The sequence below is a fragment of the Cervus canadensis genome, chromosome 8 (assembly GCF_019320065.1).
Source record: "Cervus canadensis isolate Bull #8, Minnesota chromosome 8, ASM1932006v1, whole genome shotgun sequence".
Taxonomy (NCBI): Eukaryota; Metazoa; Chordata; class Mammalia; order Artiodactyla; family Cervidae; genus Cervus; species Cervus canadensis.
The window spans coordinates 29,981,883-29,994,544 of NC_057393.1; the positions used below are offsets into that span (position 1 = coordinate 29,981,883).

A 12,662-nucleotide genomic window follows, 5' to 3' on the forward strand; every position below is an offset into this window, starting at 1 on the left:
GGTATTTCATAGAATGGCCAGGGACTGCCCTCCTTTATTTTAGTGAGAAGAGTCACTAAAAGGCCATTGCATACATAAACCTTTTATAATAAATAATGCTATCATCCATCTCAGAATAAAATAAAGGAGTCAAAAATTCATATAGGGACTTCTGCTTTTGACCAAGACAGAGCAACAGGAACTGGATTTACCCTTCCACTTATTAAAAAAAAAAAAAATACAAAACATATCAAACAATGGTTTGCAACAAAGGATAATGATCCCTTAAAGATGGAAAACAAATGAGGTAAGCTCTCCTAATTACCCAGATTACTATCTTGAGATTTTTTCCAGGCCACAGCATAGGGAGGTCAGGAGAGACCCTCCCCACCTGACCCTACTTCTCTCTAATACTCAACTGAGTACCAACTGATGTATGCATGCAAGGAAACTACACAAAGCCAGGGAAAGATCCACTGAAAAAAATCAGAAACAATACTGCCTGTTGTTCATACCAGGCCAGGAATAATGCCTGCTCCCATCAGCCAAACAGGAAAAGTTCCAGATTTGTGGGGCACTGGATAGAGTGCAGAAAGGGTCTTGCTTCAGTAGTGGGGAATAATGAACTCTAGACTGACCACTGTTCCAGACTCACTTAACAAATTTTAAAAACATTACCCAAAAGGAACAAACTGTTTCCAAGTAACCTAACTGCTCAGGAATATTCATAGGAATAGAAAAATATCCAGTAGCCAACAAAGTAAAATTCATAAAGTCTTACACACAATGAAAAATATCAGGTAGGAAAACAAGATGGATCATGAAGTAAAAATCAATTAAACAAAACCAACCAAAACTGGTACATATGTTAGAATTAGTAGCCAAGGCATTAAAATAGCTATTGTAACCTTATGCTATATTCCAGTACTCTTGCCTGGAAAATCCCACGGACAGAGGAGCCTGGTAGGCTGCAGTCTATGGGGTCGCTAAGAGTGTCCACAACTGAGTGACTTCACTTTCACGCATTGAAGAAGGAAATGGCAACCCACTCCAGTGTTCTTGCCTGGAGAATCCCAGGGACGGTGGAGCCTGGTAGGCTGCTGTCTATGGGGTCGCACAGAGTCGGAAATGACTGACACGACTTAGCAGCAGCAGCAGCAGCAGCAGCAACCTTATTCTATATGTTCAAAAAAGTTTAAAAGGGACAAGAGATATAACAATAAATTCAAATATCTAGTGATAAAACTATGATATGTGAGATGAAAAATATAGTAGCTAGGATTAACAGCAATTAAACACTACAGAGAAAAGATTAGTACACTTGAAACAAAGGAAGAAGATATATAGAAAATACATTAAATGTTGAAAAATTTCCAAATGTGATGAAAAGTATAAATGCACATGTCCAAGAAACATGAAGAAAACTACACTCAGGGACATCATAATCAAATGTTCAAAACCAAGAATAAAGGGAAAAAACCTTAAAAGCAACCAGAGAAAAGAGACAAATTACACAGAAATGAACAAAGGTTTGGATGATAGCAGATTTCCTGTCAGAAACAATATAGGCAAGAAGACAGTTGGAGAAGCATCTCTAAAGTCCTGAAAGAATAAAACTGTCAACCTAGAATTCTACACTCAGCAAAAATATCTTTAAAAAAATGGTGAAAAATGTTTTCAGATACACAAAAGCCGAAAGAATTCATTACTAGCACAGTTGTACTACAAAAAATGTTAAAAGAATTACTTCAGGCAGAAAGAAAATGAAACCAGACGGAAATACCAGATCTATACAAAAAAAGAGCACCAGAAATGGTAATTACACATGAGTAAGTATATGACTGTCTTATTTTTTTTACTCTTTATAGTATAACTGACTCTTTAGACAAAAATAATAACAATGAAGTGTGGAGTTTTTAACATATGCAAAAGCAAAATGTATGACAACAGCACAACGAGTAGGAGGGGAGAAATGAAGACAAAAGCCAGGATACCAAGGATGCCAGAATGGAAAAGGCAAGAAAACCAGGGTTCCTGACATGCCTGCAGAGTATATAAGCCAATATTAATAGTAATTTAATCTCAACTTTTTGATATTTAAAGGGAAAAAAATACCTATTTGATCACATCTACAACTGACAGGTTTATCTGCAACTAGAAATATTTCTTTCTTTTTTTTTTAAATATTTCTGATACAATATCCATGACACAGTTAACATGTTAGTAACTTGAGTAAAAGATCCCAATAACAGATTATCAATTGTCTCTAGGCTCTGTAAATTCCTGTGAGGAAATCCAAAAAAATGGACACTTACCCATGCTGGGTGTGGTTCCTCCTTCCAACAAGCCAGAACATAACTCTATGCGACCAGCACCTGTAATAAAAAAGCGCTGCTCAGCACAATAATTTTTTTAAATTAAAAAATTAAGAAATATTTTGAAAAGCATTGCTCAAAAGTATTAAACAGAAACATTTTTTTCTAAACAGAGGAACAAAGAATCTTAGAAAGTGAAAGAAATCAAATTATAGAACTAGACTAAAATTCTACTTTTAAACCCAACTATATTCTCCAACCCACATTATGTTACTGAGAAGTCAAATTTAACAGTTAATTCAAGTTAAGCTAGGTTTCTTAAAATTTTTTATTATAGGGTGGCCTCTCTATGTATAAGAAAGTGACTTAGAATAAAGAAATTTCTGGACTGACCACAGTGGAATGCTAATTTTTCACTGATTATAAAAAACAGTGATCTTTTCCAAGAGAGTCTTCATTATTCTAAGCTTTAAAAAGCACAAGTTACTTTTAAGTAGCTTAAATCAGGATAATTTTAAGAATAAGAAAATGCTGAAACCAAAAGAACTATCAGGCTACAGCATCACGTCAAAAGGTCTCAGGAGCCAGCTTGAAGAGGCTCCTACTGGCTAATAAGCATCATCACAAAGACATTTTGAGCATCAACAAGAACAACTATACTGGATTCAAATAAGTCAAATATGTCTACATCTAGGCTCATAATGATAAAACAAGAATACACTGGAGGATAGAGAACAAACACATAATCCCCAAAATCAGTAAACAAGGGAAAAGAAGCAAGCACTTATCCTGCCTTTCTTATACAACCTCAGTATAAAAAAGTAGTTGGTGAGGGAAAGTTCTTTATAGAAGCATACTGCTAACAAATGAAAAATAAATGTTAGACATAACATAGCACTATTTTACAAACCCTACTGAAATATGCATTGCTAAAATTATTAGGTGAAAGCCGGCAGGAAAACTTATAAAGGGTGGATCAGGCTGATAATATCTGAATCCACTGATCAACCTTAGTGTCATAAAAACCAAAAAAACTAAGATGTTATATCCCCCGATTAGATAGAACAGGGAATATGCCATTATCCATAAAGTCTGTTATTTTTAGTCGTTAAATTGTGTTCCACTCTTTTGATATCCCATGGACTGTAGCTCTCCAGGCTTCTCTGTCCATGGAATTCTCCAGGCAAGAATACTGAAGTGGGTTGCCACTTTCTTCTCCAAGGGATCTTCCTGATCCAGGAATCGAACCTGTATCTTTTCCATTGGCAGGTGAGTTCTTTACCAATGAATCAACAGAAAACCCCATCTATAAATTAGTGTTATAAAAAACTCAAGTCTGAATCTAATTACGCCTTTGAGTTAACTAAAACTTTACAGGAAATACAGGGGTCAGAGGAACATAATAAGTGACACTACATATACAGTCAGCAAAATGTAGAATATGGAATATTTTATAAGATGAAAAAAAAAGATGAAAATCAGTTTCTTTAACAAACTGTAGAAAGAAGAAAAAGAATTAAAGAGTGAAAAAAGGGAAACAGATTGAAACAGACATAAACAAATGACACGTTTATATCTTGATTCAAAGAACTATAAAATAAAACAAAACTGTGTGAGCCAGTTGGGGAAATCTGAAAACTAATTGGGTATTTTTGATGCTATTAAGAAATATTATTTTTATAGATATGTTACTGATATTGTGGTTATTATTCTTATTTTTTTAAAAGGCCTTTACCTTTTCAGTTCAGTTCAGTCACTCAGTTGGGTCCGACTCTTTGTGATCCCAGGAACTGCAGCACACCAGCCCTCCCTGTCCATCACCAACTCCCGGAGTTTACTTAAACTCCTGTCCATCGAGTCAGTGATGCCAGCCAACCATCTCATCCTCTGTCGTCCCCTTCTCCTCCCGCCTTCAATCTTTCCCAGCATCAGGGTCTTTTCCAATGAGTCAGTTCTTCGCATGAGGTGGCCAAAGTATTGGAGTTTCAGCTTCCGCATCAGTCCTTCCAATGAATATTCTGGACTGATTTCCTTTAAGATGGACTGGTTGGATCTCCTGGCAGTCCAAGGGACTCTCAAGAGTCTTCTCCAACACCACAGTTCAAAAGCATCAATTCTTCAGTGCAAATCTTTCTTTATAGTCCAACTCTCACATCCATACATGACTACTGGAAAAATCATAGCTTTGACTAGATGGATCTTTGTTGGCAAAGTAATAATGTCTCTGCTATCTAATATACTGTCTGGGTTGGTCATAAGTTTTCTTCCAAGGAGCAAGCATCTTTTAATTTTATTGCTGCAGTCACCATCTGCAGCGATTCTGGAACCCCCCAAAATAAAGTCTCTCACTGTTTCCATTGCTTCTCCATCTATTTGCTATGAAGTGATGGGACCAGATACCATGATCTTAGTTTTCTAAATGTTGAGTTTTAAACCAACTTTTTCACTCTCCTTCACTTTCATCAAGAGGCTCTTTAGTTCTTCTTCACTTTATGCCATAAGGGTGGTGTCATCTGCATACCTGAGGTTACTGATATTTCTCCTGGCAATCTTGATTCCAGCTTGTGCTCCATTCAGCCGAGCGTTTCTCATGATGTACTCTGCATATAAGTTAAATAAGCAGGGTGACAATATACAGCCTTGATGTACTCCTTTCCTGATTTGGAACCAGTCTGTTGTTCCATGTCCAGTTCTAACTGTTGCTTCCTGACCTGCACACAGATTTCTTAGGAGGCAGGTCAGGTGGTCTGGTATTCCCATCTCTAAGAATTTTCCAGTTTGTTGTGATCCACACAGACAAAGGCTCTGGCATAGTCAATAAAGCAGAAGTAGATGTTTTTCTGGAACTCTCTTCCTTTTTCGATGATCCAACAGATGTTGGCAATTTGATCTCTGGTTCCTTTACCTTTTCTAAATCCAGCTTGAACATCTGGAAGTTCATGGTTCACGTACTGTTGCAGCCTGGTTTGGAGAATATTGAGCATTACTTTACTAGCATGTGAGATGAGTGCAATTGTGGTAGTTTGAGGATTCTTTGGCATTGCCTTTCTTTGGGATTGGAATGAAAACTGACCTTTTCCAGTCCTGTGGCCCCTGCTGAGTTTTCCAAATTTGCTGGCATATTGAGTGCAGCACTTTCACAGCATCATCTTTCAGGATTTGAAATAGCTCAACTGAATTCCATCACCTCCACTAGCTTTCTTCGTAGTGATGCTTTCTAAGGCCCACTTGACTTCACACTCCAGGATGTCTGGCTCTAGGTGAGTGATCACACCATCATGATTATCTGGGTCATGAAAATCTTGTTTGTACAGTTCTTCTGTGTATTCTTGCCACCTCTTTTTAATATCTTCTGCTTCTGTTAGGTCCCTACCATTTCTGTCCTTTATCGTGGCCATTTTTGCGTGAAATGTTCCCTTGGTATCTCTGATTTTCTTGAAGAGATCTCTTTCCCATTCTGTTGTTTTCCTCTATTTCTTTGCACTGATCACTGAGGAAGGCTTTCTTATCTCTCCTTGCTATTCTTTGGAACTCTGCATTCAAATGGGAATATCTTTCCTTGTCTCCTTTGTCTTTCACTTCTCTTCTTTTCACAGCTATTTGTAAGGCCTCCTCAGACAACCATTTTGCCTTTTTGCATTTCTTTTTCTTGGGGATGGTCTTGATCCCTGCCTCCTGTACAATGTCACGAACCTCCATCCATAGTTATTCAGGCACTCTGTCTCTCAGATCTAATCCATTGAATCTATTTGTCACTTCCACTGTATAATCGTAAGGGATTTGATTTAGGTCATACCTGAATGGTCTAGTGGTTTTCCCTCCTTTCTTCATTTTAAGTCTGAATTTGGCAATAAGGAGATCGTGATCTGAGCCACAGTCAGGTCCCGGTCTTGTTTTTGCTGACTGTATAGAGCTTCTCCATCTTTGGCTGCAAAGAATACAGTCAATCTGATTGCGGTATTGACCATCAGGTGATATATATGTGTAGTCTTCTCTTGTGTTGTTGGAAGAGGGTGTTTGCTATGACCAGTGCGTTCTCTTGGCAAAACTCTGTTAGCCTTTGCCCTGCTTTGTTCTGTGCTCCAGGGCCAAATTTGCTTGTTACTCCAGGTGTTTCTTAACTTCCTACTTTTGCATTCCAGTCCCCTATAATGAAAAGGACATCTTTTTTGGGTGTTAGTTCTAGAAGGTCTTGTAGGTCTTCATAGAACCATTCAGCTTCAGCTTCTTCAGCATTACTGGTCAGGGCATCAACTTGGATTACTGTGATACTGAATGGTTTGTCTTGGAAATGAACAGAGATCATTCTGTTGTCTTTGAGACTGCATCTAAGTACTGCATTTCAGACTCTTTTGTTGACTATGATGGCTACTCCATTTCTTTTTTTTTTTTTTTTTACTCCATTTCTTCTAAGAGATTCTTGCCCACAGTAGTAGGTATCATGGTCATCTAAGCTAAATTCACCCATTCCAGTCCATTTTAGTTCGCTCCTTCCTAAAACGTCGATTTTCACTCTTGCCATCTCCTGTTTGACCACTTCCAATTTGCCTTGATTCATGGACCTAGCATTCTAGGTTCCTATGCAATATTGCTCTTTACAGCATCAGACTTTACTTCCATCACCAGTCACATCCACAGCGGGGTGGTGTTGTGGCTTTGGCTCCATCTCTTCATTCTTTCTGGAGTTATTTCTCCACTGATCTCCAGTAGCATATTGGGCACCTACCAACCTGGGGAGTCCATCTTTCAGTGTCCTATCTTTTTGCCTCTTCAAACCGTTCATGGGGTTCTCAAGCCAAGAATACTGAAGTGATTTGCCATTCCCTTCTTCAGTGGACCGCATTTTGTCAGAACTCTCCACTATGACCTGTCCATCTTGGGTGGCCCTACATTTCATGGCTCATAGTTTCATTGAGTTAGACAAGTCTGTGGTCCATGTGATCAGATTGGTTAGTTTTTTGTGATTGTGGTTTTCAGGGATACTTTACCTTTTAGGGATACTGAAATACTTGATAAATGGCATAATGTCTGGGATTTGCTTCAAAATAATTTGGGGATGGGGTAAGAAAGGTAGGAATATAGATCAGATAGTCTAGAGGACAAAGGCTTACAAGCTTGTTTTTGTTACAGCATACAAGTTTAAAATTTTTTATGTATTTAAGAAAAACACACATATCATACAGTTTGCCCATTTAAAGCATACAATTCAACAGTTTTTATCATGCTCACAAAATTTGGCAACTATCACCACTAGGCAATTTTAGAACATTTTCATCACCCCCAAAAGAAACCTCACACCATTTAAGCAGTCACTTTCTCTTCTCCCCAGTGCTCCTCAATCCATGGCAACCAAGAATCTTTCAGTCTATAAAAAATTAGCCTATTCTGGACATTTCATATAAGTTGAATCATATAATATGTGGTATTTTTTTACTTTTTTCCATTTAGAATAGTGTTTCAAGATTTATCTGTGTTGCAGATTGACCAGTACTTCATTCTTTTTAATTGCCAAATTAAGAATGGTTTTTACCCTTTCAAAGGATTATTTAAAAAAAACTTAGAAGTGGGAATTCTCTGGTGGTCCAGTGGTCAAGACTCCCAATTTTTTACTGCTAAGGGCACAAGTTCAATCCCTCGTGAGGAAAACTAAGACTCTATAAGCCCTGTAGCATGACCAAAAAAAAAGTAAATATGACAGAGACCAAATGTAGCCAGCAAGGTCGAAATACATACTGTCTTGCTCTTTATGAAAAAGTCTGCTCACCCCTGATACAACTGAAAGATTGGCCATGTACTGAAAATAATTAAAGCTGATGGGTACGTGGTGATTCATTATCCTATTCTATTTTTGTATATGTTTGAAATTTCCCATAATGAAGTCTAAAAATTTTTCTGATCCTGAGATGACGGGAATTTCTATGCTTCTTATTAAAGCAAGTTAGGGTGCAAAAGAAATCTTGAGGTAAAATATATAACATTAAAAAAAAAAGAGAAAAAAAAAAAATAAAAAAAAAATTAAAAAAAAGAGAGATACTGATAAGTCTTGACAATGAAAAAACATCAAATCTCTAAAATTAATGGCTTGGAAAAAATTATATCTTTGCTAAATTCAATTAAAAAAAAAAAGTAGGTTCATAATCACTATCATGGACACTTGACTCAAAATGTAATCTACTGGGGAAGTAAGACTAGAAGATCAGTAGGTTTTCTAGTTGGTTGGTTGTTTTCTTTAGAGATCACAAGCATTCTCAAGTTCAGTTCAAAGGATTCATTTCCAAACTCTTAATGGACTGCCAACTGCCATTCATTCCATAATTTCTCTTACCTCCTCTTTCTGCATTTACAGCTGATTCCACTGAATCAACACACACTTCCATGAGAAACCCATTTGCTGCTCCTAAAATACATGGAGAATAGTGAAACTGCATGAGGGTACTTTCCATCCAGACCAACCCAAACACAAATATTTTACATTCTGCTGCCAAAATCTAAATGCCTAGTAACAGGTAACTAGGTAAGTACACTAGGGTCCATGCATGCAATGAAATATCATATCAATGCCTGCAGAATACATTCTTCTTTATAAGGTATATATGCTTAAGAGCAGGGATGGACTTCAAATCCTTATCTGACAAACATATTTCTTAATATGTGATTATAGACCAGTTACTTAGTCTAAGTTTTCCCCAAAACAGAGTTTTTTTTTTGAAAGTTGTTCAGTCACGTCCGACTCTTTGTGACCCATGGACTGTATAGTCCATGGAATTCTCCAGGCCAGAATACTGGAGTGGGTAGCCTTTCCCTTCTTCAGGGGATCTTCTCAACCCAGGGATCAAACCCAGGTCTCCTGCATTGCAGGCGGATTCTTTACCAGCTGAGCCACAAGGGAAGCTCAAGAATACTGGAATGGGTAGCCTATATCTACTCCAGCAGATCTTCCCATCCCAGGAATTGAACCGGGGTCTCCTGCCTTGCAGGCAGATTCTTTACCAACTGAGCTAACAGGGAAGCCCCAGAGTAGGTTTTAATACTTACATCAGAGTAAAGAGGGTGAGATAATTTATATGAAGTGAATAGTACCTACTAAGTGTACAGAAATTACTAGTTGTTATTAGTTAACTACACGTTATTTCCTCTACAGGTCTCCACTTCTCCCTGATCCCCATCCCTGCTCCTGGTTATCTCCTCAATCCACAGTGCTTCCAGTTCTATCTTTGCACACTAAAATCTTGCAAGGTTCAAGTCATATCACATTTCCATGATACTTCTCTCTCCCCAGGTACAAAACTGTGTCTCCCTTTTTTGAACTCAGATAACTCTATAATCCAAATGTTCCTCTTTAAAACATTGTTTTCTCTTACTATTATTTATGTAGATAGGTGTCTGATCATTCTTACTTGAACTAAAGTTCCTAAGGTCTTTATGAGAGAAATCTTCATTACTCACAGTAAGCACAGTCTAGTGTGCTTATAGTACATAGCTCATAGTACACAACAAACACACAAAGATTTACTAAAGGCTGAATGATTACATGGATGTGAGAGTTGGACCATAAAGAAAGCTGAGTGCCAAAAATTGATGCGTTTGAACTGTGGTGTTGGAGAAGACTCTTGAGCATCCCTTGGACTGCAAGGAAATCCAACCAGCCAATCTTAAAGGAAAGCAGTACTGAATATTCATTGGAAGGACTGATGCTGAAGCTGAAGCTCCAATACTCTGGCAACCTGATGCAAAGAACTGACTCATTGGAAAAGACCCTGATGGTGAAAGATTAAAGGCAGGAGAAGGGGACGACAGAGGATGAGATGGTTGGTTGGCATCACTGACTCGATGGATATGAGTCTGAGCAAGCTCCAGGAGTTGGTGCTGGACAGGGAAGCTTTGAGTGCTGTCGTCCATGTGGTTGCAAAGAGTTGGACATGACTGGGCCAGTGAACTGAACTGAATGATTATAAATTCATAAACATTCATGTATTTACACTAAAAAGTGTGATGAAAACAGTTTTGAATTTTTTCTGTAAGCACATACTTTTTTAAAAAAAAATTAAGAATAATGAATGCATACTTCATGCAATAATATCTAGAGGAATGTTCAGCATATCCTGGTAATTGTTACTTCTAGGTGGTGGTATTTAAAATTACTTTTACTTTCTTCTTTTTACTTATATATACTGCTTGATTTTTTTTCTACCTAATGTTGCTTTTATAGTTTTTTAAAATCAACTTTAAATTTGAAAAACAAAAATCTATCATTCCCTAACATCAAACTGCAAATGCCTCATTTATTTAAAAGACTATCAGCCTCAAACTCTGAAAGGGCCAAGTGACACTCTATGCTCTTAGCCAACAGCACTGCATTAATTCCATGGGTTTCCTGATAGCTCACCTATATCAGCTGTTAGATCCATCTAACTGAACAGCACTGTAGGGGTACCATTTCCCTCACACAAGACAAGATCTTGGCAGGAATTCCCCAGCAGTCCAGTAGTTAAGGGGCTTCCCAGGAGGCTCAGTGGTAAAGAATCTGCCTGCTAATGCAGAAGATGGGGGTTCAGTCCCTGGGTAGGGAAGATCTCCTGGAATAGGAAATGGTAACCGACTCCAGTATTCTTGCCAGGAAATTCCATGGACAGAGAAGCCTGGTGGGCTACAGCCCACGGAGTCGAAAGGGTAAGACACCATTGTGCAACTGAGCATGCACCAGTGGTTGAGACTCGTGCTTTCAATGCCAGGGCCCCAAGCTGGATCCCTGGTTAGGAGACTAAAATCCCATAAGCTGCAGGCTGTGGCCAAAAAAAAAAAAAAAAAAAAAGATCTTGGCCAGGAGAGAGTAAGGATGCACATAAAAGGGTATGACAAAAAGAAAAGAGTAAGGCAGTTGTCCTAAAATAGGAAGTCATTTGAAGGGATCAAAGAGGAGATTTGTTTGGAGCAGCAGTTCTCAGTGTAGCTGTCCAGTTAACTCTGGACTAACGGCCTCTAAGACACTTTCAGAGTCTGTACAGTGAAAATTATTTTCATAACAATACCAAGATTTTAGTTGCCTTTTTCACTCTCATTATCTCACAGGCAGAGTGGAGTTTTCAAGAGGCTACCTGTCACACTGAATGCAAAAGTACTCCACTCTTAATGAGAATTCCATTAAGCCAGATATTAAAGAGATCTGCAAAAATATAAAACATTGGTACTATTCTTTGTTTGCTTAGGAAAATAGTGATTTTTTTTTTCTTAAAACGTTTCAACATGCAAAGGGCTTCTGTTTGTGAAAGAAACAAAGTGAAAGTCATTCAGTCGTTATCTGACTCTTTGCGACCCCCATGGACTTATCCAGGCCAGAAAACCTGAGTGGGTAGCTGTTCCCTTCACCAGGGGATCTTCCCAACCCAGGGATCGAACCCAGGTCTCTCGCATTGCAGGCAGATTCTTTACCTGCTGAGCCACAAGGGAAACCCTTTGTTTTTAAATGTCCTGTTTTAATTTCTAACATGTCCAATATCAATAAATTTAACCTATATAAATAAAAGGTCTTTGAGGTTCTCAATAATTTTAGGAGGGTCAAGGCGTCCTGCGATCAGTTTCAGAACCGCTAGTTTGGAGGAACCAAGTTTCCGGAGGAGGGACCTGGCAAATTCCCTAGCACCTGCCATGCCAGCCGATCCTGTCGCAGCACGAAGAACTCCTGACTTGGGGCAGCCAAGCTTTGCCATTTCGGAGCGGTGTGGCTCTAGGGACAACCCCTATCCCCGCCGCAGCAGCTATAGGTTATTAAGCAGTCCCTCCAGGTCAGACACTGATCCAGCGCTGCCGTGAGGAGGTACCAGTATCCTCGTGTGGCGATGGGAAACGCGAGGCTGAGAGAAGTTAACCAACTTGAACACGGTCGCACGACGAGACGTGGGGGCGCCGGGATTCGAACCCACACACATATCTGGCTCCAGAGCCGGGCCACTCTCGCCAACAGCCCCTCAGATTCCACATGTTTAAAGCCGAATGACAGATTACGCCTCACGGGGGGTGTTTGTGAGAAGCAGGAGAAAGTACTTTCAGGGAAATCGCGATTGATCCACGGGCCAGAACCCCCGCCCGACCCGGCCCGCACCCCGCAGCAAAGTCGGCCACCGCCCCCATCCCGCCACCTTCCGCACCCGCCTTCCCGGATGGTATCCGCGCCCGCTTCCGCTCGGAGGAGGCCCCCTGCCTCTTCATGCTCCACGCGTTCCTCCCTCGTGCGTCTTCGGTTTCCACTCAAAGAGTCCGGGTTCCAAGGCGCGCGACCAGACGGGCGCGTCCTCCCAGCTGCGCGCATCCCTGCGCGTCCCCGACGTCCACGCCCCAGCAGCCCCCGCGAAAGCCCAGAAACTGGCGCAG

General features: G+C 39.6%; 1 protein-coding gene across 2 annotated transcripts in view; it reads right to left on the reverse strand.

Moving 5' to 3' along the window:
- The window catches only part of CUTC (cutC copper transporter), a 31,517-nt gene extending 18,873 nt beyond the window's left edge, over positions 1-12,644 (reverse strand). For both annotated transcript variants that reach the window (XM_043475754.1, XM_043475753.1), the window contains exons 1-3: positions 12,440-12,644; positions 8,620-8,691; positions 2,295-2,354 (exon numbers count right to left, since the gene is read on the reverse strand). In XM_043475754.1, the coding sequence (XP_043331689.1) occupies positions 2,295-2,354; positions 8,620-8,691; positions 12,440-12,500 (193 nt within the window). In that variant the 5' untranslated portion in view covers positions 12,501-12,644. The remainder of the gene's footprint in view (positions 1-2,294; positions 2,355-8,619; positions 8,692-12,439) is intronic.
- Between the last annotated feature and the right edge of the window lie 18 nt (positions 12,645-12,662).